At 38.9% G+C, this 27,654-nt stretch overlaps 1 protein-coding gene across 5 annotated transcripts in view; it reads left to right on the plus strand.

The window, feature by feature from the left end:
• Positions 1-27,654, plus strand: part of inpp4ab (inositol polyphosphate-4-phosphatase type I Ab) — a 135,021-nt gene that overhangs the window by 38,171 nt on the left and 69,196 nt on the right. For 4 of the 5 annotated variants that reach the window (XR_010013161.1, XM_062997662.1, XM_062997664.1 and 1 more), the window contains exon 2: positions 22,243-22,439. Coding sequence is in view for 4 of the 5 variants with exons in the window: in XM_062997662.1 (XP_062853732.1) it covers positions 22,349-22,439 (91 nt within the window). In the remaining variant the exon portion in view is untranslated. Of the gene's footprint in view, positions 1-20,500; positions 20,526-22,242; positions 22,440-27,654 lie in introns of those variants that run through there. The other variant, XM_062997663.1, reaches the window with a different exon arrangement.

The raw sequence follows: 27,654 nt of genomic DNA on the forward strand, positions 1-27,654 counted from the left end.
CTGCCACCCGGCAGGGCTGGACGCCTACATGAACAACGATTAGCTGTTGTTTAAGAAGGGTGCCAAAGGGGACCTCATAACTCATGCAATTATGACCTCTGCTGTCTTATTGATGGCGTCTGCACAGAGAGGGATAATGTGTTGATTAGGGTGTGGCTCTCCATACACAATGCTGATCCGCATATGAACTCGCCCCACGCTGGTAGAAAGATGCAGTTGGCTACTGCACACGTGGCAAAGGGGGCGTGCGTCAGTCTCGGCTCTCCTCAGTCAGAGTTGAGGTCAACATCAGTAGAGGGGAAGCGTAACACAGTCGGGTGATTGGATATGACTAAATTGGAAAGGAAAAAAAAACATATAACCTAATTAAATAGGAGGTCAAATTTCAGCTCTGCTACCAAGCGCCTTCATGATCAATGATTGGATTGTCTGCAGGGTGGGATTGCCGGAGAGGGTTCCTCATAAGTGCTGCAATTACGGCCTCTGCTGGCTGATTGATGGCACGAGAGGGGGGATAATGGAAGTCACCACGTATGCAATACAAAGCGCCATGTGAACTCGTCTCGCACAGATAAAATAAAGCAGTCAGTACTGCACACATGTCAATAGGGGTGTGTAACAGTTGCGGCTCTCCAAGATCATGAGTGGAGGTCTGCAGCAGTAGAGGTGATAGTACCCAACCAATTGGACCCAATTAGACTGGAAGTAAAATGCATAAATAGAACATTTATAAAAGGCTGTTATTGTACATATTTTTAGTTTGCTTGTTAATAACCCAATTCATGTTATCACATACTAAAATCACACAAACCAATATTACTGCGCAACACAAAGTATAAACCTGAATGCGTGTTTGCATGGCTGAAGATAACCCACTCTCTAACAGCCCTGGTAAATTATGCCAACTGATTAATGGTTAGTTTTACTGATGGGTCTGGTTTTGCAAAACAAAAACAAAAACCTGTGCATTAAAACAGTGATGATGATGAACAGTTAATGCATGTGGGCAGCAGGGGCAAAAGCCTGTGTTGGAGAAACGCTTGATGAGTTTAGTGCTGCAGTTCTGTTATTTACTTGTAGGAGTATTGAATAAGAGTTGGAAGGTCAGATCTGAGGGTGGTTCGGGTCTCTTAGTCTTTCTCTGTAACATATTGTTGCTAGGTTTGGCAGGCTGACAGAAAGGGAAAGTAGAATTTGCCCTTTTTTGGTTGCGGGCGCCGCTCTGTGCTTCTGACCAGCAGCTTGTGAAAAATAAGACTTCTCAAACACGCTTGTCTGCACTTTTTATTGATATTTCAATGAGGCTGCTTGAGTTCATTAGGGTCACATTCCTTAGAAATGGATTTAAACCAGTGACCTATAAATTACGGTTGTAAATATTTGACTTTTGTTTAATCAGTAAAAGTTCGGACTAGAAGTGTATAAATCTCTGAGCTAACACATTGGTCAGATATTTTATTTCATTAAACAGAACAGGTGTGGGTTGTATAATTGTATGAAAAAGCCACAGTACAGTCAGAGTCAATGTTCAACCCCAAATCAGAAAAAGTTGGGACAGCATGGAAAATGCAAACCATAAAAAAAACACAGAGTTTCTTACATTTACTTTGACTTTTATTTGATTTTAGACAGGATGAACCTGAGATATTTCATGTTTTGTCTGCTCAACTGCATTTCAGGCCTTCAACACATTCCAGAAAAAGTTGGGACAGTAAAGCATTTACCACTTTGTAATGTTGCCATTCCTTTTTACCACACTTAAGACGTTTTGGCACCAAGGATACCAAGCGATTTAATGTTTTAGCTTTTATTTTGTCCCATTCTTCCTGCAAACACGTCTTAAGATGTGCAACAGTACGGGGTCGCCGTTGTCGCATTTTTCATTTCAAAATTCTCCACACATTCTCTATTGGGGACAGGTCAGGACTGCAGGCAGGCCAGTCCAGTACACGTACCCTCTTCTTCCGCAGCCATGCCTTTGTAATGTGTGCAGCATGTGGTTTTGCATTGACTTGTTGAGAAATGCATGGACGTCCCTGGAAAAGATGATGTCTTGAAGGGAGCATATGTTGCTCTAAGATCTCAATGTACTTTTCTGCATTAATGCTGCCATCACAGAAGTGTAAATGACCTTTGTCAAGGGCACTGACACAACCCCATACCATGACAGACCCTGGCTTTTGGACTTGTTGCTGATGACAGTCTGGATGGTCCTTTTCGTCTGAGGTCCGGAGCACAGAAATGCTGAGAAAAGTGGGGAAAAACGAAACAAGACAATAAAACTTTAAATTTAATTTGAACCATGCATCAGTATTATCATACAAGTCAGCATCATATGTTAAAGGGCTGCATTTTGTTTTTATTTATTTCATTTTATTGAACCTGATTAAAATATGAAATTATGGCCTGAAAAGTTTGTTCAAGATTTTCAACAATAGCCTTAATATCTTTTTTATTATTATTATTATATAATAATAATAATAGTAATAATAATAATACGATACTGCTCTTTCTGAGAACTTGTATCTGACAGGTAAAAAGACGCAATAGATATTTTATTATTATTATTATTATATAATTATGTCTGATTAAGATAAGATAAGATAAGATTCCTTTATTGATCCCCATGGGGGAAATTCGAGTGTTACAGCAGCTCCAGTACAGTGTAAGTACAGTAAATACAGTAAATAAAAATAGTAGAATAGAGTAGAATAAAATAAAAAATAAGGAAATGATAAAAAAAATTACTATTATACAACAGTATGGTAATTACAACAATATATATATATATATATATATATATATATATACAGTGTATCACAAAAGTAAGTACACCCCTCACATTTCTGCAGATATTTAAGTATATCTTTTCATGGGACAACACTGACAAAATGACACTTTGACACAATGAAAAGTAGTCTGTGTGCAGCTTATATAACAGTGTAAATTTATTCTTCCCTCAAAATAACTCAATATACAGCCATTAATGTCTAAACCACCGGCAACAAAAGTGAGTACACCCCTAAGAGACTACACCCCTAAATGTCCAAATTGAGCACTGCTTGTCATTTTCCCTCCAAAATGTCATGTGATTTGTTAGTGTTACTAGGTCTCAGGTGTGCATAGGGAGCAGGTGTGTTCAATTTAGTAGTACAGCTCTCACACTCTCTCATACTGGTCACTGAAAGTTCCAACATGGCACCTCATGGCAAAGAACTCTCTGAAGATCTTAAAAGACGAATTGTTGCGCTACATGAAGATGGCCAAGGCTACAAGAAGATTGCCAACACCCTGAAACTGAGCTGCAGCACAGTGGCCAAGATCATCCAGCGTTTTAAAAGAGCAGGGTCCACTCAGAACAGACCTCGCGTTGGTCGTCCAAAGAAGCTGAGTGCACGTGCTCAGCGTCACATCCAACTGCTGTCTTTGAAAGATAGGTGCAGGAGTGCTGTCAGCATTGCTGCAGAGATTGAAAAGGTGGGGGGTCAGCCTGTCAGTGCTCGGACCATACGCCGCACACTACATCAAATTGGTCTGCATGGCTGTCACCCCAGAAGGAAGCCTCTTCTGAAGTCTCTACACAAGAAAGCCCGCAAACAGTTTGCTGAAGACATGTCAACAAAGGACATGGATTACTGGAACCATGTCCTATGGTCTGATGAGACCAAGATTAATTTGTTTGGTTCAGATGGTCTCAAGCATGTGTGGCGGCAATCAGGTGAGGAGTACAAAGATAAGTGTGTCATGCCTACAGTCAAGCATGGTGGTGGGAATGCCATGGTCTGGGGCTGCATGGGTGCAGCAGGTGTTGGGGAGTTACATTTCATTGAGGGACACATGAACTCCAATATGTACTGTGAAATACTGAAGCAGAGCATGATCCCCTCCCTCCGGAAACTGGGTCGCAGGGCAGTGTTCCAGCATGATAATGACCCCAAACACACCTCTAAGACGACCACTGCTTTATTGAAGAGGCTGAGGGTAAAGGTGATGGACTGGCCAAGCATGTCTCCAGACCTAAACCCAATAGAACATCTTTGGGGCATCCTCAAGTGGAAGGTGGAGGAGCGCAAAGTCTCGAATATCTGCCAGCTCAGTGATGTCGTCATGGAGGAGTGGAAAAGCATTCCAGTGGCAACCTGTGAAGCTCTGGTAAACTCCATGCCCAGGAGAGTTAAGGCAGTTTTGGGAAATAATGGTGGCCACACAAAATATGGACACTTCAGGAACTTTCACTAAGGGGTGTACTCACTTTTGTTGCCGGTGGTTTAGACATTAATGGCTGTATATTGAGTTATTTTGAGGGAAGAATAAATTTACACTGTTATATAAGCTGCACACAGACTACTTTTCATTGTGTCAAAGTGTCATTTTGTCAGTGTTGTCCCATGAAAAGATATACTTAAATATCTGCAGAAATGTGAGGGGTGTACTCACTTTTGTGATACACTGTATATATATATATATATATATATACATTTATATTTATTTATTTATTTATTTAATAAAAAATACATAAATAAATAATAAGATGTATTATTATTATTATTATTATCTTCACAATCTGAGTGAGAGACTAGTCGTGTAGGAATTTTAAATCAGTGAGTTGAATACGACTAGATTGGGAGGAAAAGGAGAAAATGCAAAAACAGATTTGTTTATTGTCAACAGCTGATTTCCAACCTATGTTTAATTAGGAGCAGAGCTACAGATCTCTACATACAGGAACGATACAGAGCGCAGAAATGCTGCCTTTGTTTAAACCTACATTCAGAATGCTGAGTTCTGCTTTGTGTTTGTGTTCATCAAACTGTTCTACCTTCCTGCTACATTTTATCAATAAAGCATAAAGACTAACAAAACTAAGTTTGTGTTTTATACTTCGATAGAATGCCATAAGCTTGTCAGTTAACCAATGACAGTCAATTATCAGTTAAACAAAATTGGATGGTCAGACATAACTCGAGAACCACCAAACGAATGATCATGTAACGATCAAGTAACATAAAATGTTCAGTAAATGAAAGGATAATTTAAAAGCTGTATTCTGTGTTTACTCGTGTCTTTATATTAAAATAGTTGGAAGATCTGAAACATTAAAATGTGACAAATATAGAAACAAATAGAGACAAATACGGGAAAAATAGAATAAATCCAGTAAAAAGTGAATACTGTTTTTACAGCTCTGTACAGCATGGATACGCTAGACGAAGAGATCATCGAACTGCAGTTAACCATGGATAACTGAAACCGTGGCCTCTGCTAACTGGTCGAGGTGCCTACACAAGGGAAGGTTGATTTACAGATAGCAGTGCATGACTCTCCGTACACAATACTGCTGTTTCTGAGAACCTGTATCTGGCCGGTGAAATGAAGTAGTTTGCAACTACCTCTCTTCTTGATCTGGGTGAGGGACTGCAGTGGCAGAAGAATTTTCAATTGGGGAGTCGGATACGACTACATTTTTTACACAAAAAGAATGATTCAGTTTACATATTACAGCAATTTAAAATGTGTTGTACAATAAGATGGAAACGGTTAAGTGTAACAGTACGCAATGTGACTACGTTTTCCTGAGAATTAAACTATTAAAAGTGAGATAACTAGATACACACAGAACAACAAATAAAAAAATTAAAAAAACGGGCCTTTTACATATTACTGCCACACCAGTATATTACCCCAAACAATGACACTAATAATTAAAAAAGGATAAAAGCAAATGACTATCCAGAATCTAGCTAATGCGGGTAGAGGCTAGCCAAAACCAGAGGATTCAAAAGTCACTCTGGATAACTAATAGACTACAGATACAACTAGATTAGGAGAAAAAAAAAAAGGGGGAAAAAAAAAACATATTTAAAAAAGGTCATTTTTGTGTAGCTGATGCCTATTTTGAATCAAGAGCAGAGCTACAGATCAGTACATACTGGTGCAGAAGTGCTGCCCTTGTTTAAAAGTGCTGTGCACTGTACAGCATGGATACACTAGACAAAGAGATGATTCTTAAACTTATTTTTTCATTTTTGCCAATGTAAAACTTCTTATTACTGTATTATTGCAACGCCTCTATACCTTTAACAATGAAACACAACTACTACAAACTTGGGATTACCTGAAGCAGAAACGTTCCTGGCAGCCAACATGATAATGCTTTCAAACTTTAGTTTGTTCTTATTATCACGTCATCAGCTAGTGCTTCTTTGGAATTTAGGGCACACAGAAAGACATGCTTTTTAGAACTAAACCAGAAGTGAAAGATCAAGACAGGTGAGTCTATGAGGATGTAAAAGCAGACCTGTTCAGAAACACACAGCACCAGTGCAGTCTAGGAAATCATCCACAAACAAATGTATTTCATCAGTGGTAATACTACGGGCATCCCACTATGGTGCATTTCCACTGATGTCTTGAGTAGAGCTGTCAACCTGTGCATAGCAGTGGATGGGCTACAGTCAGTAGGTGTGTGCCTACAATTCACCCCTGTGGTATGTGCATGTGCATACGGCCCGTTAGGCTGTTTGATCCGGCCCATTGAGCATTTACAAAATTGTCATTTAGAGTAGTGCTCGCAAACTGAATCACTGAGTCAACGAGTCAAAGACGACTCGTTTCAAATGAATTATTCATTGGAATCGAATCAGGAAACTGTGCTCTTATCTTTAGTAAAGATTCATTCGTTTTGCTCGCTCTATTTCATTATAGTGTCGTGCTCAAATAACTTAATGAATCGGTTCATTTGTTAAAGCGATTCAGTCGTGGTCCAGGTCTTGATAAACAGCTGTATAAACCAATCAGAGCTTCAAAATTCAGATTTTGGGCGGAATTTCAATCTCTCTCTTCATTGGTTGTTGGATAAGTGACAGCTTAGTGAACAAATTACCAGTTTCAGCTTTTTACCGCGAAAGTCGGCAGAATAAATGATCTAAACGATTTTCATTAGCACAGCCCCACATTAGAGTCTGCTTTTACTTCACCTTTTTCTTCAATACCCAGCATTTCAGTTGATTCTTCAAACACTACCGACCTTTGTTAAAGTTGAGTCTATCATCTATACACACAGACATTTTATTCTTTGATTGATAATTTATATTAGTTCACCCCCCATCTGATACTGGCCCGGCCCGTCTGTCAAATTTTAAAACCCAGTGTGGCCCTTGAGCCAAAAAGTTTGCCCACCCCTGCCAGAGTGTTCATTGTTGTGCTATGATACATTATATGGCTAAAATTCTGTACATACCAGACCATAAGCCTGTGGATCATACTACTCCAAAACTATAGGCATGAATATGGAGTTCACTTTGCATTACATTTCTTTTTTTATTTATGCATTTTCTCTTTTTCTCCCTCTTAGTGCATCCAATTGCCCGATTGTGTCATGCTTCCTCTCCACCAATGCCGAGCCCTGCTCGGATTGAGGAGAACGAAGCTAACCCATGCCCCCTCCGACATGTGGGCAGCATCTTATCACCTACACTTTGACAAGTGCAGTGCGGCTACTTATTAGGATTTTAACGTCATGTTTAACACACTTTTGTTACATTCATGACAGGTCAGGTCATTACTGGTTGCGCAAGATTCATCAGTTTAAGTCTTTAATGTCAAATGCAGTCATGGACAATTTTGTATCTCCGGGGCTGCAGAGTAAACTCACACAAACACAGGAAGAACATGCAAACTCCTCACAGAAAGGACCTGGGCCGCTCCACCTGGGAATCGAACCCAGGACCTTCTTGATGTGAAGCAACAGTGCTACCCACCGAGCCACTGTGCCGCCCATTTTTAGTTGTATACTACATGGCAAGAGTTTTACAACACCTGGCCGTAAGCTTGTCAGAGTTCACTCTCTGTTGAAATGCCTGTCAATTTAGCTAAAAAGCACATTTGCAAGATTACACAAGATTAGGGATTATCTCACTGATAATGAAGGACTGGCTCATAATCAGTTTTTAATTCATCCTAAAGGTGGTCAGTGCAGATCTTACATGTTCCTCCACACCAAACCTGTCAAATCACGTCTTTGTGGAACTCACTCGGAATAAAACACGGCCTTTCTCAGTCATTCTGTTACAAAGTTGGAAGCATATCATTTAATTTTAATATATAAATCTAAATAAATATATATATATATATATATATATATATATATATATATATATATATATATATATATATATATATATACAGTGTATCACAAAAGTGAGTACACCCCTCACATTTCTGCAAATATTTCATTATATCTTTTCATGGGACAACACTATAGACATGAAACTTGGATATAACTTAGAGTAGTCAGTGTACAGCTTGTATAGCAGTGTAGATTTACTGTCTTCTGAAAATAACTCAACACACAGCCATTAATGTCTAAATGGCTGGCAACATAAGTGAGTACACCCCACAGTGAACATGTCCAAATTGTGCCCAAATGTGTCGTTGTCCCTCCCTGGTGTCATGTGTCAAGGTCCCAGGTGTAAATGGGGAGCAGGGCTGTTAAATTTGGTGTTTTGGGTACAATTCTCTCATACTGGCCACTGGATATTCAACATGGCACCTCATGGCAAAGAACTCTCTGAGGATGTGAGAAATAGAATTGTTGCTCTCCACAAAGATGGCCTGGGCTATAAGAAGATTGCTAACACCCTGAAACTGAGCTACAGCATGGTGGCCAAGGTCATACAGCGGTTTTCCAGGACAGGTTCCACTCGGAACAGGCTTCGCCAGGGTCGACCAAAGAAGTTGAGTCCACGTGTTCGGCGTCATATCCAGAGGTTGGCTTTAAAAAATAGACACATGAGTGCTGCCAGCATTGCTGCAGAGGTTGAAGACGTGGGAGGTCAGCCTGTCAGTGCTCAGACCATACGCCGCACACTGCATCAACTCGGTCTGCATGGTCGTCATCCCAGAAGGAAGCTGACGCACAAGAAAGCCCGCAAACAGTTTGCTGAAGACAAGCAGTCCAAGAACATGGATTACTGGAATGCCCTGTGGTCTGACGAGACCAAGATAAACTTGTTTGGCTCAGATGGTGTCCAGCATGTGTGGCGGCACCCTGGTGAGAAGTACCAAGACAACTGTATCTTGCCTACAGTCAAGCATGGTGGTGGTAGCATCATGGTCTTGGGCTGCATGAGTGTTGCTGGCACTGGGGAGCTGCAGTTCATTGAGGGAAACATGAATTCCAACATGTACTGTGACATTCTGAAACAGAGCATGATCCCCTCCCTTCGAAAACTGGGCCTCATGGCAGTTTTCCAACAGGATAACGACCCCAAACACAACCTCCAAGATGACAACTGCCTTGCTGAGGAAGCTGAAGGTAAAGGTGATGGACTAAACCCAATTGAGCACCTGTGGCGCATCCTCAAGTGGAAGGTGGAGGAGTTCAAGGTGTCTAACATCCACCAGCTCCGTGATGTCATCATGGAGGAGTGGAAGAGGATTCCAGTAGCAACCTGTGCAGCTCTGGTGAATTCCATGCCCAGGAGGGTTAAGGCAGTGCTGGATAATAATGGTGGTCACACAAAATATTGACACTTTGGGCACAATTTGGATATATATATATATATATATATATATATATATATACAGGGGTTGGACAAAATAACTGAAACACCTGTCATTTTAGTGTGGGAGGTTTCATGGCTAAATTGGACCAGTCTGGTGGCCAATCTTCATTAATTGCTTATTGCACCAGTAAGAGCAGTGTGTGAAGGTTCAATTAGCAGGGTAAGAGCACAGTTTTGCTCAAAATATTGCAATGCACACAACATTATGGGTGACATACCAGAGTTCAAAAGAGGACAAATTGTTGGTGCACGTCTTGCTGGCGCATCTGTGACCAAGACAGCAAGTCTTTGTGATGTATCAAGAGACACGGTATCCAGGGTAATGTCAGCATACCACCATGAAGGACAAACCACATCCAACAGGATTAACTGTGGACGCAAGAGGAAGCTGTCTGAAAGGGATGTTCGGGTGCTAACCCGGATTGTATCCAAAAAACATTAAAACCACGGCTGCCCAAATCACGGCAGAATTAAATGTGCACCTCAACTCTCCTGTTTCCACCAGAACTGTCCGTCGGGAGCTCCACAGGGTCGATATACACGGCCGGGCTGCTATAGCCAAACCTTTGGTCACTCGTGCCAATGCCAAACGTCGGTTTCAATGGTGCAAGGAGCGCAAATCTTGGGCTGTGGACAATGTGAAACATGTATTGTTCTCTGATGAGTCCACCTTTACTGTTTTCCCCACATCCGGGAGAGTTACGGTGTGGAGAAGCCCCAAAGAAGCGTACCACCCAGACTGTTGCATGCCCAGAGTGAAGCATGGGGGTGGATCAGTGATGGTTTGGGCTGCCATATCATGGCATTCCCTTGGCCCAATACTTGTGCTAGATGGGCGCGTCACTGCCAAGGACTACCGAACCATTCTGGAGGACCATGTGCATCCAATGGCGGTGCCGTGTATCAGGATGACAATGCACCAAAACACAGCAAGACTGGTGAAAGATTGGTTTGATGAACATGAAAGTGAAGTTGAACATCTCCCATGGCCTGCACAGTCACCAGATCTAAATATTATTGAGCAACTTTGGGGTGTTTTGGAGAAGCGAGTCAGGAAACGTTTTCCTCCACCAGCATCACGTAGTGACCTGGCCACTATCCTGTAAGAAGAATGGCTTAAAATCCCTCTGACCACTGTGCAGGACTTGTATATGTCATTTCCAAGACGAATTGACGCTGTATTGGCCGCAAAAGGAGGCCCTACACCATACTAATAAATTATTGTGGTCTAAAACCAGGTGTTTCAGTTATTTTGTCCAACCCCTGTATATATTAGGGATGTCCCGATCACGTTTTTTGTTCCAGATCCCGATCCCGATCTTTAATTTTGATCCCGATCCGATACCGATTCTCAAACCGATACTTGTATTTTCTAGATATTGTCTAGATAAGAACTAGATAACACTGTTTACACAGTGCACACTTCAAGTACATTACAGTTATTCAAATTAATCCAATGTATATGTTTAACAACTGAATAGCTCTGCAGTGCTGTAGGAAAAAAATTGCCTGCATCCAAGCTATTGCTTAATGTTCTTTTACAAAATAAAAGTAAACAAACCGAGTGCAGCATTGTAGTAAAAATGAAGTGAGATAATTACAGTTTCACTTTGAACTTTACATTCAAAGAACATAATTCTGTTTAATGCAGTGATACACTAAAAATGAACAAAAATCTCCACTCACAAGTGGTGTAGCAGCTTAACTTATAAAAAAACAAATAAGTTACTTAACAGCATTACAGTAAAACCTGAATACCAAAATAAAATGGAAAGTCACTCTTTTGTTATGAAGGAAAGCCAGTTCTTAAAGTGCTTGTATTGTGACAATGGTTTGATGGACAGGTCTACGCGAAGTGAGTGTGTTTTGACCTTTTGGGGCTTCCATAGTGCATGGGATAGCGTGCTCGGCTCTGGCTGTCCGCTATTCGAAACAGAATACGTTAATAAAGTGTTTTGCTCCCGACAATTTGTGAATATACCGTGTATTTTATTTCTTTATTAAGCGAGTGCATCACTACGACGCTCGGTTACATAACTAAGCCAATCAGAGAGCTTGATACTGAGATGTCGTTCAGTCTTGTAACACGTAAACTCGTAAAAGCTGTATGTTATGGTCCTGAAGTTTTCATACTCGGATTAAAAGTTATTGTTTTGTAAACCGGAGTGATCCTCGACTCACACACCATATAAACAGTAAAATTCTACAGTAATGAACGCAGCTCTGCTCCTACCGCCTCGTGAAACGCTCGCATTACAGACATTACACCGCTGTTGGACTCGTTTCACTTTCCAATTTAAAGTATTTCCACACAGCGGACATGCTGACGTAAAACAAAAGATCGGGTTATGATCGGCATTAGTAAAGCCGATTTCCGATCAGTTAAAAATGCCTTGATCGGCCCCGATCCCGATCTGTGAGATCGGATCGGGACATCCCTAATATATATTGATAAAATGCTGTGAATGTTAATGTACCAACCCTCCTACTAACTATATGGCCAATTCATTTAACCTAACTGTGATCCTGTGATAGAAAAGGTACATAAAGACATGGTTCTCACACCACAAATGCTCTTCTGACTCAATGGAAACAAATTCCCCAAATCACTCCAACATCTTCTTAAAAGATTTGGAGGCGCTCAGGTGATGCAGCGGTAAAACACACTAGCACACCAGAGCTGACATTTTAAACTTGTCAGTTTGAACATGAACTATGTCGGCGCCTACATGAACAACGACTGGCTGTTGTTCATACAGGGTGGGAGCCGGACAGGGACTCCTCATAACTGGGTCAATTACGGATAATGTGTTGATCAGGGTGGGGCTCTTCGTACACAAAGCTTATCCGCATATGAACTCGCCTTGTGCAGGTGAAAAGATGCAGTTGACTACTGCACACGTGTTGAAGGGGTGTGTGTTAGTTTTGCTCTCCTCAATCAGGGCGGGGATCGACATGAGTAGAGAAAAAGCATTATGCAATTGGGTATTTGGATACGCTAAAAGTTGGGAGAAAAAGGGGAGAAAATGCATAAACAAGTCAGTTAAACACATCCTTTTGGCCATATTGTATACCTCATTGTGGGCATTGAGTTTGGTACAAAAAGGTGAGCCATGACCAATCATTGCTTGTAAAGACCCCCATTGGGTGGATCCCCATTTTGCACCCAATCATGATGCCCTCACCTGTAACCATCCACAAAATTGAATTAGTTCATCTGGACACAAGTTTGTTGTAGAGATATGTTTCGTCACTCATTCGAATGACTTCTTCAGTCTGAGCTGGTGGTGAATAACCCCAACCTTATATGCCGCCGATTTGCATAACGACCGATCACCGCCCATTGCATAACAATGAAACCGGTGATCAGGTTCATATGCAAATCACAATGGCCATGTGTGCCTTTCACATATGATTGGGGTATAGCGCCTATTACGGCGTTGTAAGATGGTGAGAGATGTACTCTCAGGCCCCCCCCCTCGGTTCAGGGATGGTCGTTTCCTCTTCACATGGTTGGGGTTATTTACCACCAACTCGGACTGAAGAAGTCACTTGGATGAGTGATAAAACGTATCTCTACAACAAACTTGTGTCCAGATGAACTGATTCAACTTTGTGGATTTGTGTACCTGGATTATTGAGCATGCATCATGAGACTCACCTGTAACCAGTTCTCCTGCTTATTGTGGAACACTGTAACCTCAAAATTCTATACAATTTTTAATGTTATTTTAACTCCACCTCAACTTGAGTGTGTTGCAGGCATCAAATTCTTAATGTGTTCATATTTACAAAATTCAAGTTTATCAGTGAAAAAATTGAAAATGTTCTTTCTATTTCTTTCTACTGAATAATTGACCATTTACTGATTTTCTTTTATTTGCGTTTTACAAAATGTCAACTTTTTTAACCCTTGGCTGTTAATACGAAATGGCAGGAAAACATGACGAGCATTTCTTGTTTGTATATTTATAGGTATTTACACATTCTTGCATTTGTAATGAGATTAATCAATTATTATCTAGCACATCCCAATGCCTTTTTATTATTTCCTTACCAACTAGACAAAATAAAATGCAAAAATCATCCAAGTGAGGTCTTGGATAATTCTAATTGTGCAAGCATAATTCTAATGCTTAAAAAAGGGCAGATCAGTAAATAGTTCTCATGTTGTGTCTTTACATGAAGAGGTCTAACGGTATAGAGAAGAACACAGTGGGTGAGTCTTGGCTATTTTTGCTGAAAGGGAAACTATTTTAAGAGTCATATATAGGACCTGCACATTTTTAAGACTTGTGAACTAGAACAGGAAGCTGGGGAAAGTTTTTTTTCAGCTAATTCCCCATGGACTGGCTAACACACTTTCACATGACCTACTGAAAGTGGCACATGTTCCAACCATTATAGCAAGAAAAAGAACTGTGCAAAAATATGTACTTAAGAAATATATGTGGCTCAAGCTGCTGGCCACTTCGAGCAGACTAAAAGGCTCCTGGGAGGACTGTTGTGAACATCCTCTGCTTTATGTTACTGTGTAGGTAGCAAGAAGAAATGACAACAAGGTCTAACGCTCCTGGCATTGCTCACAACTCCAGATACTCCATCTGTGACAGCCTCTAATGAATAACCCCACACGGAAATGTAATATATGACATACAGTATATGCCCCTATATCAGTAATGGTTTTTCCACATATATTACCTGTAAGGTGAAATATTATTATAGCATACATGTATCCTCTGGATATATGTACTCTTTGTAGATATAGGTTTATAACATAAATGAAATACCCATAATAAAATGTGTGTATGTACATATATACAATATATCTATAGCAGTGGCGATTTCTCTAAGACTGCAAGGGAAGCTCAGCTTCCCCTAAAATGTAAAAAATTAAATGATCAAATATGTACAGTTGTGTTAACATATCATTGACTACAAATGCGTTAGAACACGTTCATCTTGAAGACGAGTTCGTTCAGAATCAGCTACTTATCACAAATTTTCACTCGATTTTGTTAACTTAACTCATACATTCCCGGAGTGTCAATGCATTTACCCGCAGACGCCGAGCGTCTCTTTGCTTCTATGGGGCTTCGTGGGCGGGACTTCGAAACTCGCCGGTCATTGGATAAATGCCACGATTTTGTCCCGCCCCCAGATGCTGAGCGTCTCTGGGGGTGAATGGGGCTGTGGGCGGGTCTGGACGCTGAGCTTCTGCAAGATGATTGGAGGATCAGTCGAAAGGCTGAATCCCGTTTTGATTGACAGCTGTCGCTGGGAGCTTCAGTACCATCGCGGATTTTGCGAGTGAAGTCGGAAGACAAACTGCAACCCATTTCATGCCATTTTCTTGAAAACTAACAAAGGGGAGAATTTATACATTTATATATAAATAAATTGACAAATTTTATGATGTAAGCCGACAATGAGCTTCCCCTCTTTGAAAGACCAGCAGCCGCCACTGATCTATAGGATTAATTTTTTTATATGGTATTATATGTTGTATCCATATATGTTAGCATATACATTTATTTAATTTATATTTATTTTCTTTTTATGCATTTTCTCCCTTTTTAGCGAGTCCACTTGCCCCATTGCATCATGCTTCCTCTCCACCAATGCTGATCTCTGCTCTGTTTGAGGAGAACGAAGCTAACCCACACCCCCTCCGACACGTGGGCAGCATGCCGTATGCATCTAATCACCTACACTTTGACAAGTGCAGTGCAGCCTAGCTGCGTGTATGGAGGGACACACCCTAAGAGCACTCTTTTTCTCATCTCTGTGCAGGCACCATCAATCAGCCAGCAGAGGTCGTAATTGCACCAGTCATGAGAGAGAGACCCCATCCGGCTTAGTCCCGCCCATATGAACAACAGGCCAATCGTTGTTCATGTGGCCGCTCAGCCTCAGTCGCCAGGCAGAGCTGAGATTCGATACGGTGTATTCAAGATGAGCAGCCTATATATGCAATTTTATTAACATAACATATATAAAAAAGAATGTATGCCGACATGATCTCCAACTCATCTGACCACATGACACATTTCAACTGTCTTTCGGTCCATCTGAGATTAGCTAGACCTAATTGTCTAATTGAAATTTAGGTTTCATTTGTTGATGCAGTGGGGGACTGTGTTAATTAACATTAGTTTTCTGAGGTACTCGTGTGTCCATGTGGCTATATTTACGCAATCTGATAGCCCAAAAGGTCATACACATTTAAATGTGGTTTCTGGCTTTGTCCTAGACACACCGATATCTCCAGCTTCCCTGAATCTTTTCACAATATTATGAACAGTAGATGGTGAAAGACTTGCATTGAGAAATGGTTCATGAAACATACTTTCACATGACCTACTGAATGTGGAACCATTTCAACCATTTCAGCAAGAAAAAGGCAAACCTGAACACTATGTGGCCACAATTACATGGACACTCGACCCTAAGCTTGTTGGACATGCCATTCCCAAACAATGGCCTTTATTTAAATGTTAGCCACTTTTCTATGGTTTTACCAGCCTCCAGACTTTTGGGAAATCTTTCCACTAGATTCTGAAGCATGTCTATAGAAATTTGTGCCCATTTTGTCAAAGTGCATGTGAGTTCAGACAGTGATGTCAGGTTAAGTTCAGGACTTTGTGTAAGCCGCTGGTTCCTTCATACTAAACTTGTCAAACCATGTCCTCATAGACCTTGCTTTTTGCAGTCATGTTAAAAAAAGGAAAGGGCCTTCCCCAAACTGTTGCCATAAAGTTGAAAGCATATAATTTATTTTATATCATTTATTTTATTCATGTTTTTGAAATGACAGTGGTTGAAATACCAGACCTCAGTAATTAAGAGTGGGTGTCTACAAAATGTCCATATTATTTACCTAAAGATCTACTGTTAGTCCAATTTTAGCCACATCCATTACTAACAAGGACAGAAACCTAAAGCCATGTGATTTTAACAGACAAACATTGGCAGGAAGATATATCAGTAATTTTTAAGTGTCACTGTCGCAGGATACCACTTCTACAACAGTTAATAGGGATGTAACGATGCACCACAAGACAGTTAATAACCGATTAAAAAAATTCCACGATTCAAATCGATTTGACATGTAAAATGAATCAATATTCACTTTAAACAGCAGAGGGCACTGGCGCTATTCACTTCACCTGGTTGACGTCACTGGCGCTATACGCCTGGTTGCCAGATTCTGGGTTTTTCAGCCAAATTGGGCTTAATTCAAAATTGTTTTGCATAGTTTGTACCTACCTCAGAGATTAAAGGGCATTCATTATTTAGATAAATAAAAGATAAGCACAAATACAGTATTTTATTTTATTTTTTAAAGAGAAATAATAAAAGGAAACTTTGTCGTTAATTTGTCTTTAATTTCATTTTGAAAAAATCGTATCGTGAACCCAGTTTCGTGAATCACATCGCATCGTGGGTAGAGTGTATCGTTACATCCCTAACAGTTAATGTTACATTATATGGAAAAAGTACTGGAACACCCCCTCTAATTTCTGAATTCACAATTATTAAATCACATAATGGGAATTAAACACTTGCAACTTTGCAGCAACAGTTTATTGAAAACTATTTCGTGTTCCAGCATGACTGAGCCCCTGTGCTCAAAGCAAGGTCTATAAACACATGCAAAAAAGCTTGGTTTAAAGAAACTACAGTAGCCTGGAGTCCTGACCCCAGTGTCACTGAACAGCTTTGGAATTAACTGGAACATCAGTTAAGGCTTTCTTGACCAATATTAATGCCCAGCCATTCAAATGCTCTTTTAACTAAATAGGTGCAAATTTCCACAGACATACAGTAGACCCTTGATTTACGTACGGTTTACCATACAAACATTTCGGGTTACAAGCGATCTTTTTCAATTTAACGTATGAACAAATTTCATATATATATATATATACGTATATATATATATATATATATATATATAGAGAGAGAGAGAGAGAGAGAGAGAGATGGTTGGAGTCAACTTGTTTAGCAAATTTCGGTTCATAATCCCAAATTTTTTCGTACGTTAAATTGAAAAAGATTGTTCGAACCCAAAATGTTCGTATGGTAAACCGTTCGTCACTCAAGGGTCTACTGTATTTAAGTGATGATTGATGTTAAGGATCAAATAGTTTGATTCAGACTTCAGTTCTGCTAAATGCCTAATTTATAGAGCCAACTATAAAAGTATAGAAGAGGGGGAATATAGTCAGTCTCTGTTTTTGATTATTTGTGCTGGGACTCCTAGTTTACAATGACAATATTGGAACAATATAAAGTTAAAATGTTGTTAAAGTTTAAAATTATTAGTGTGAACCCTTCTGAATTACTTGTTTTTCTTTCAGCAGTTACATCTAAAATAATGTCTGATCCTCATGTAGTCATTTGGCCAGCTGTAAGAACACGTCATCTAGAAAAATGGATTATATCTGATTCACCTCTCCCGTGGGTGTTTTAAAGCACTAGTGTTTTCTTTGCATTTTATTGGATAACTGCACAGCACTGAGCTTCAGTTAAAATCCCCCGTTCATGTTTTTTTGAAGGCAGCTGCCAATTCCTTTAGCACATATTAACTCATGGTGCTGCATGGCTTCATTAGTGATCACTACAGCAATTTCTTCTGATGCTCCGAGGATTTAAAATAATTGTAGATCCTTGTTTAAAAACAGTAATGTTTCTTCTAAGCTGCTGATTAAACATCCAAAACATTGAAAAATATAACATTGGGTCGGTTTATAAAATCGATTTTTCGATTCGAATCGATCTTTATTTGAACGATCCGATATCGATTCATATAAACGCAAGATCGATCTTTTAAATACGCCCCTTTTTACGGTGTACACGGAAATCTGTTACCCCTTTAATTTCGCGTGACCAGCCATTGTTTTTTGGCGCAACGAGATCTGACCTGCACATCAGTTCAGCATGGCAGAAGCTCAAGTTATGCCTGGTTCACACTACACGATTTTTGCCCTGTTTTTTGCTCGGCGACGGGTCAGCGCTAGGTTCGGGAGGAACTCGGTGTTCGCTCTGTTATCAAAACTCGGCTCTTAATCAATGTGAGAAACAGCGAGGGGAAACACAGGGGGGAGGTTGGAAACAGGTGGTTCAGGGGCGTAATATAGGTTCTATCAGAATACATCAGCACACGAGTTTTACAGTATTTCTGACCTGATCATTCTCTACAAAACAAAATATTTATTAACCTCCAACTCACTATAGAACAAGCCATGCTGCTCGTGTTGCCAACTTTTTTCTACATCAGCGCACAAACTTTGATCTCTCGCTACTTGTTGATGTGCATGTTTGGACGTGGTATCATTAAACCTTTCATCACTTCTCACGTTTGTTTTCGTGACAAAACGTAGTTTTGGAGACCAGAGAAGCTCGCCTGTGATTCCAGTTGGAGATAGATGGTGCAGCGTAAAACCCCCCTATCACCTGTGAGTCGTGCGGTGTGAACTGTACAGCGACCCGGCAAATCAGAAAGTCGTGTAGTGTAAACTTGGCATAAGCTGTTCAACAGCCAGGTGTATGTTTACATTACATTTACAATGTTGTAGTGTGTCAGACATATAAAATAATAATAATAAATGAATGTTACTGTTTTCTGTTTTGGATTAATTATTTATGTAAACAAAATACACAAATATTTTTTGTAAATGTACAATTTGTACAATTATCACATTCGCTCTCTGAACATCTTTACATATTTAAACAAAACCTGTTAATGTTACTCAAATATGCTTAACTGTGTTGAATCGAAATCGAATCGAATCGAAAATCGAATCAAATCGGGACCTTGTGAATCGAATTGAATCGATCCAGGAAATTAGTGGCGATACCCAGCCCTAATAATAATAATAATAATAATAATAATAAATCTTATCTTAATCAGACATAATTATATAATAATAATAATAATAATAATAATAATAAATCTTATCTTAATCAGACATAATTATATAATAATAATAATAATAATAATAATAATAAAAATAAATCTTCTCTTAATCAGACATAGCCGCTCAGGTGGCGCAGCGGTAAAAAGCACACGCTGCAACCAGAGCTGGATCTCGAGTACATGATATCGAATTCAGCTCTGCCTTACCTGCTTGAGGCCGAGTGGCAATATAAACAACGGTTGGCCTGTTGTTCAGTTGGGGGGCGGGACAAAAAGCCGGATGTGGGTCTCTCTCTGTCAGAATGGTGCAGTTACGACCTCTGCTGGCTGATTAGAGGCGCCTACACGGAGATGAGAAAGACATAATTATATAATAATAATAATAATTGCCTATTGCTTCTTTTTACCTGCCAGATACGAGTTCTTAGAAAGAGCAGTATCGTATATGGAGAGTCACGCACTACTATCTGTAAATCAACCATACATTGTGTAGGCACCTAGACCAGCCAGCAACAATGGGAAAAACGTTTTACCAACCCCCTTTTTAGGTGCTGCCAATCGTGCCTTTGTGGGCACTTAGCTGGTAAAATGACCTTTTTAATAGACAGCATTCACTGACAGATGACCATTAACATATTTAATCCAGACATTTCCTCTCAGCATAATCTTTATCTTATGTCATGTCATAATCAGTAAAAATGAAGTTAATAAAAATAAAAATGCCAAGTTAAGTTACTTCAGAACATTTATCACAAAAAAATAAATAATACAAGATGCTGAATGTATTTTTGACCCAGCATATAAAGTCGTAAAATAGTTTAAAAAAATCAACCATGGTATTTTTGTTCCTGACAAGGTTATTAATATTCTAGACAGCATACCAGACTTGGCACAGATTTCATGCTGGACGCCCTTCCCGACGGAACCCTATTTTTATTCAGACTTGGGACCGGCACCTTCCAGTCATATCCGGCCAGCTGATAGCACCGCTGAGTTTTGTGGGAGTAGGCGAGTGCCCTTTATAACACCTGCAAAAAGTAAATAAATTAAATAAATACATAGTGCTGATTTTCTTTTATTGTTTTATTAACATGGAACATGTTTTCAGCTTTTCATTCTTAAGACTTAGATAAAATCAAATTTGATTTTCAGGAATGCCAGTACAGTGTGCACATTCTGGCAAATACATATAATGCGTATAAATGACATTGTAAAGTCTGAATTGGAGAGGATGCTGTGGGCTTGCAGAGCTGAATATATACCGATTCGAAGACGTTACCTGTTCTATTTATCTGTCTGTGGCGCTCATCTGGTCCGGGTTTAAATCTCAGTGGTGCTGTTGACAAATTTTAGGGTGTTCCTGCAGTAACCCTAAAATCCACACAGAAAGGACCTGGGCCGCTCCACCTGGAGATCAAACCCAGGAACTTCTTGCTGTGAGGCGACAGTGCTACCCACTGAGCCACCGTGTTGCCCATTAAAACATTTCTAAATTTATGTAAAGATTGTTTATACAAACCAGAAAAGTTGGGACACTTTCTTAAAAAAAGCTGTAACTAAAAATGTTGTAACTTCTAAATTAATGTGTTAAATGGCTTGAAGTTTTATTTAATTAATACAAGTAATACGGTACCTTAAACTGTTGCTTCAAAGTTGGAAGCATATAATTTCTTTATATACAGTAATTGATACCACTTGCTAACAATTGTTGTGGCATGTCCAAAAACTTTTGTCCATATAAGGCACTATATATCCTAATGCAGTAAGTTGACTGGAGCAGTAATCTCAGTTTTTCTTGATATATGATCTTTTCTTCCTCTCTCTTTAGTCTTTTCCCTATAACTACCTTAATTTTTAATAATAATAATAATAATAATAATAATAATAATAGAATATATCTTATCTTAATCAGACAAAATTATATAATAATAATAATAATAAAATATATCTTATCTAAATCAGACAAAATTATATAATAATAATAATATATCTGATCTTAGACAAAATTATATAATAATAATAATAATAAAAATAATAAAATATATCTTAGTCAGACAAAATTATATAATTATAATAATAATAATAACAATAATAATACAAATAATAATAATAAAATATATCTTAAGCAGACAAAAATATTATATAATAATAAAAAATAATAAAATATATCTTATTCAGACAAAATAATATAATAATAATAAAAATAATAATAAAATATATCTTATCTTAATCAGACAAAATTATATAATAATAATAATAATAATAATAATAGAATATATCTTATCTTAATCAGACAAAATGATATAATAATAATAAAAATAATAATTAAATATATCTTAATCAGACAAAATTATAATAATAATAATATTAATCTTAATCAGACATAATATTTTTTTTTCATCATTATCCATGTGAGTGTATTTTCCACATCAGTTTGCCTAAATGTTGAATTAATGGCAATGGAGGTCTGTTATCAGATTTAGCATCATGGCAGGACACTTTTCAGCCATACTGCATGGTTGTAACTACTTCTTATATAATACACACTTATTTTTTCTAAAATTTAAAATACATTCATAATTATTTTTGCTAATCCGACTTTTTGGAACTCTGACGGCTGAGTATTACATGCAATTTCTCATGAATTGTCTGTAAAACTATAAATACTCCTGTAAATACCTCTGTAAAACTGTTTCTGTTTTTTCTCCTCACTTCCTTACGCTTGTTAAATCTTCCATATTGTTTCTGTTGTAGTGGCATTAGAAGAAAGCTGTTGAAGCATAGCTGGAGGAGTGTGTGTTTGGAGGTGTGCGTGGTCTCCATCACTAATACTTCTCTGACTAACACACACTTTGGCAGAATGTCTGTGAGAGAGCGACAGCGTCCGTGGTCTGTGTACAGAGCCTCCACACTGGATATCTCCTCTGAGATGCTTGGCCTGGCATTGGCAGGTCAGTATCTTCTACTTACATCTATATCAGCTAGATTAATACATTAGCATAATGGATGCAACATTCATTAGTTAATGGTGAACCAAGCTTGTGGCACACTTAAATATTAAGTATACCATGGAAGATGTGTTCTAGTAAAACTATTTGCATGTTCAGTACTGTGAGTGGGAGTGGCGTAGAGTTTAAAAGGCATGGAGTTTCAAGGTATTTTTTTCCATAAGGATGTATGGGAAACCTGTTAACGCGTTCCATGGTCCCGTGCAACTGTATATATTTTAGTCTAATGTAAAATACAGTAATGGGGTTGTTTTTGACACTTACACTGAAAATAACACAAATATAATATAAACAAAACACTAAAATAAAATTGAAAAACAGTTAAAAATGAACAAAAACACAAAAAAACCTGCACTTTACCTTTACTTCTTTATTGTTTCCTTATGCTTCTTAATTGTGGAGATGCTTGATCTTGGAATACCGTGTTCCTTATGAGCATTCACATGAGCATTCACATGAGAAGTGACAAAATCGCTTTTGAGCTGGCTGTGCTGTTATTTCCTATGGAGTGTTGCAGCGCACAAAGCTTAGCATGACTTATTGTGCTAAAACAACGAGCGATGAATTACATTAGTAGAGAGAACTTATGAGCAGTAGTAATTAAGTGAGGTTTAGTGTTCCTATGTTGTTCTTTTAATACATTGTCACATTAAGCTTTTTTAAACAATAAGCGTTTTAGACCCTCATAAAAGCTGATTCCTACAATTTCTCAGCACCCCAAGCTATAACACAAGTTTAAAAGTGAAACAGGAGGAAAATCCAGCTAAACACAGATACATGTGGATGCGTTTAGAGTAAATTTGACGGTTATTCCACACAAATGCAGATTCATCTCATATTGGCACTTTGATGATGTCTTACTGCACCAAGTAAGACCAAGTGCTGAACAAAACAGCAGTCGCACACGTTGAGTTTAAGAGAAACGTCGAGTTTAAGGGTACAAATTTCTTAACAAAGGGCGTCGAGTTTCAAAGATTTCGAGTTTAGGGGATGTCGAGTTACAAGGTATCATGAATTTGATTTGAGCACCCTCTTCCTTCAAAACAGCATCAATTATTTTAGGTACACTCGCACACAGTTTTTGAAGGAACTTGGCTGGAAGGTTGTTCCAGACATCTTAAAGAACTAACCCCAGATCTTCTGTGGATGTAGGCTTGGTCAAATCCTTCTGTCTCTTCATATAATCCCAGTCATGCTCTTGGCTCTTTGGCAGTGCATACCAGCGTTATGTTTCATAGACGATGAAATGAAGCCTATTAAGAAAAGAGCACCCTACCTACACTAAAACATGATGTAGGATCCATAATGTTGTGGGGCTGCTTTGCTGACTTGAAACTCGTTTTAAGTCAAACACAATGGTTTCTACACAGCAAAAAGTCCAGTGTTGAATTAACTCCAACAGAGTTGATTTTAACACTTTTTCAGGGTTTATATAGCTCCACACTCTTGAGTGTTAAATCAACACTTTCAAAATAGTTAAATGTTTAACACCTTGTCAGAGTTTCTGTTTTAACTCATATAACTCATGGTAGCTTAGTGGGTAGAGCTTTGGGCTATCAACCGAAAGATTGGTGGTTCAAATCCAGGCTCTGCTATGCAACCACTGTTGGGTTCTATCTAAAAATAACACTGCTCCGAGTTATATTTTACTATTTCAGTAGTGTTCATTTAACTCCCTACATTATTCTTCTTATAATAAGAATTAATTCCAATACACCAAATAATTTTCAAAAATAACATTTATTATTCCTGGTGGCAGCGGTTGAAGATGCAAAAACAGGCCATTTGTTGGTCATAGGCTGAAGACAAAGTCACAATCAAATAATGGAAAATTCATCAAATTTAATACTTTTACAGAGAGGTGTTGAGTTTTGAAATGTCTATATATTGGTCATATTTTCCCTTAAATCAGATAAACTTTTAAACAGAATAAACAAACTAAATCTTAAACTCTACAATAATGAATGCATGAATTAATGCAAAAAAAGACTGCACAATGACAAAGTTGAATCTAATCTAATAATTGCAGAGTACAAGTGCAGAGCCAACAAAATGCAGTAGCATCTAACCAGAAGATAGAGATTATTTACATATAATACAGTTAGAGTGCAGTAGTGTCCAGATAAGTAACAATGAAGAGACATATATTGAGAACAGTAAACAGACAATGATTGTCCAGTGTATAAACTAGTCTACAGGGTGGGCCATTTATATGGATACACCTAAATAAAATGGGAATGGTTGGTGATATTAACTTCCTGTTTGTGGCACATTAGTATATGGGAGGGGGAAAACTTTTCAAGATGGGTGGTGACCATGGTGGCCATTTTGAAGTCGGCCATTTTGGATCCAACTTTAGTTTTTTCAATGGGAAGAGGGTCATGTGACACATCAAACTTGTATATAACCCTGTATATAATTACAAAGTTATGAAAGGTGAAAATTATAGCAAATGCATTAAAACATGCAAAACACACATGTCGCCTCGAGATCACTTCCTGGTGAACTTTCTGCTGACTACAACACGTGACGCAGCTCTGGTGTTGAAGTGAGCCTCTTGGCCTCTTTTATGATATTTGGCTTGAAGAACACATCATCAAAACAGGAGAGTCTTGATCAGCCTTTAATAAAGAATTAATTTTAAACTACTAGTTGTACTACTACATTAAATGCTTAATTTCAACCCAGTATAAACATCATTCCAAACTTACCAATCCTTTTGTATCCAGAAATCTTGGGAAGGTGGAAAGGATATCAGCACATCTGCCTGGATCATTAATAAGTTTCTGGCAGTGCTGAAAAATCTCCCTCATCATCTTCTCAGATTCTCATTTAATCTAAAAAGAGATTAAATATCTAATTTAAATTTATGCAATTGTCATGCAGTTATTTGGCACAAATAAAAAGAATATGGAACACACATACCTATGATTATCGATCATATGAGCCACCAATATGTTAACCATTTGCCCAGAATAATCATTGAAAAAAGAACACAAAACAACCACAGTTACAGTACACAGTTCCCCATCAGGCAGGGAGAAAACAAGTCATTTAGCTTGCTAACCTAGACGGCTGCACACGCAAACAAAAAATCACACAGGACCAAAAGCAGCTGATGTAACTTAAGTGGCAGCAATCAGCTGCAGTCAATTTGTGCAGCATACTTACAACAGAAACTTTCTCTCTCTCTCTCTCACACACATCCTTCAGTACAGCTATGTTTTAGACTGACAATATCATCATCAATGTATACTTTCATTAGGACTGAATTAATTACACTTACCACGTAAACTTGAGAGGAGGAAAATGGTGCCGTCGTCTCCTTGTCTCCAACCGAAGAAGTAAAATGCATGGGCAGAGTTCAATTAAATCTAAATGCATGGGTGGAGTTTAAGTTAATCTAAGTTAGGTTAACACCGATCCAATCAACTCTGCCAAATAACTCCAACACTGAACACAATTTAAATCCGAATGTGTTAAAATGACACTTTGAGAGTGAAAATCAACTCTGAAATGTTTAACTCTGAAATTTGAAACACTCCAGTTTTTGCTGTGTACAGCAGGATGATGACCCAAAGCACACATCCAAAAATACACAGGACAAAATTAGAGATGCATGAGTACCGATACTGGTATCGGTTTTTACCCGATACCGCGCTCATTAACTTGTACTCATACTCGCAAACGAGGCTCAGATACTAAACATCCGATATCGTGTGCCTAGTGCACGTTGCTGCGTTATGCCTAGTTCACACTACACGACTTTCTGATTTGTCAGGTCGCTGTACAGTTCACACTATACGACTGAATCTTTTGCACTCCGGAGTCTTTCAGTCGGTGTGTATTTCACACTACATGATGACTGATCGGCGATAGGGGGGTTTCACACTACACGATCTATCACCAACTGGAATCTCAGGCAAGCTTCTCTGGTCTCCCAAACTACGTTGTTTTTTTTACAAAAACATTCATGAGAAGTGATGAGGGGTTTAATGATACCACGTCCAAAAATGCACGTCAACAAGTAGCGAGTGATCAAAGTGTTTGTGCGCTGATGTGCAGCGTAAAATCAAGTAGGAAAAATAAATGAATCTGAGATTTGGCAGCACGAACAGTATGGATTGTTCTATAGTAAGTTGGAGGTTAATAAATATTTTTGCAATGCAGTGTTGGTGTTATGTTTTGTAGAGGATCAAATCAGAAATACTGTAAAACGTGTGTATATTCTGATATAAACTATATTAAGCCCCTGTTCCACCTGTTTACACTCCTCTCCTGCGTTTCCCCTCACACCGTATCCTGCGTTCTTGAGAGCCGAGTTTTGATCGCCGAGCGAACACCGAGTTGCTCCCGAGCCGGCAAATCTAGCGCCGAGCTCGGGAGCAACTCAGCGTTCGCTTGGCGATCAAAACTCGGCTCTCGATCGCTAAGTGTGAACTATCCAACAACTCGATCCGACCGGCTCGCCGAGCGTCAGATATCTGATCTGAGATGTGAGACTGGGAATGAGTGACATGTCGAACAGCAATACACCGGCACACACACACATTTTACAGTATTTCTGACCTGATCGTTCTCTACAAAACATAACAACAAAACACCAACATTGCAAAAATATTTATTAACCTCCAACTCACTACAGAACAATCCATGCTATTCGTGTTGCCAAATCCACTCAGATTCATTTATTTTTCCTCCTTGATTTCATCACATCAGCGCACAAACACTTTGATCACTCGCTACTTGTTGATGTGCATTTTTGGACGTGGTATCATTAAACTTCTCGTCACTTCTCACGTGTGTTTTTGTTTAAAAAAGAAACGGTATTCTAAATAGGTATTGGTATCGGTATCGGCAAGTACAAAAATACATGTACTCGTACTTGTTCTCGTTTGGGAAAAAATGGTTTCGATGCATCCCTAGACAAAATACACTGCTCCTGTATTTAGAGGTTGCCACTGCAAATCATTTTATTATCTGAGGCCCTTCTTGACGCAACCCTCCTTATTTTTGTATGAGGTTGGGTCTGCCACTAAGAGTGCACTGACAAGTCTCTCCCCCAAGGCCCCCACTGACATAGCCAATCATGCTTGTATAGACAGCCGATATCATTGCTGAGATTCGAACCCCAGTATCTCACTGGGCTGGCATGATT

This window comes from Trichomycterus rosablanca, chromosome 6 (genome assembly GCF_030014385.1).
Source record: "Trichomycterus rosablanca isolate fTriRos1 chromosome 6, fTriRos1.hap1, whole genome shotgun sequence".
NCBI classification, from domain to species: Eukaryota; Metazoa; Chordata; class Actinopteri; order Siluriformes; family Trichomycteridae; genus Trichomycterus; species Trichomycterus rosablanca.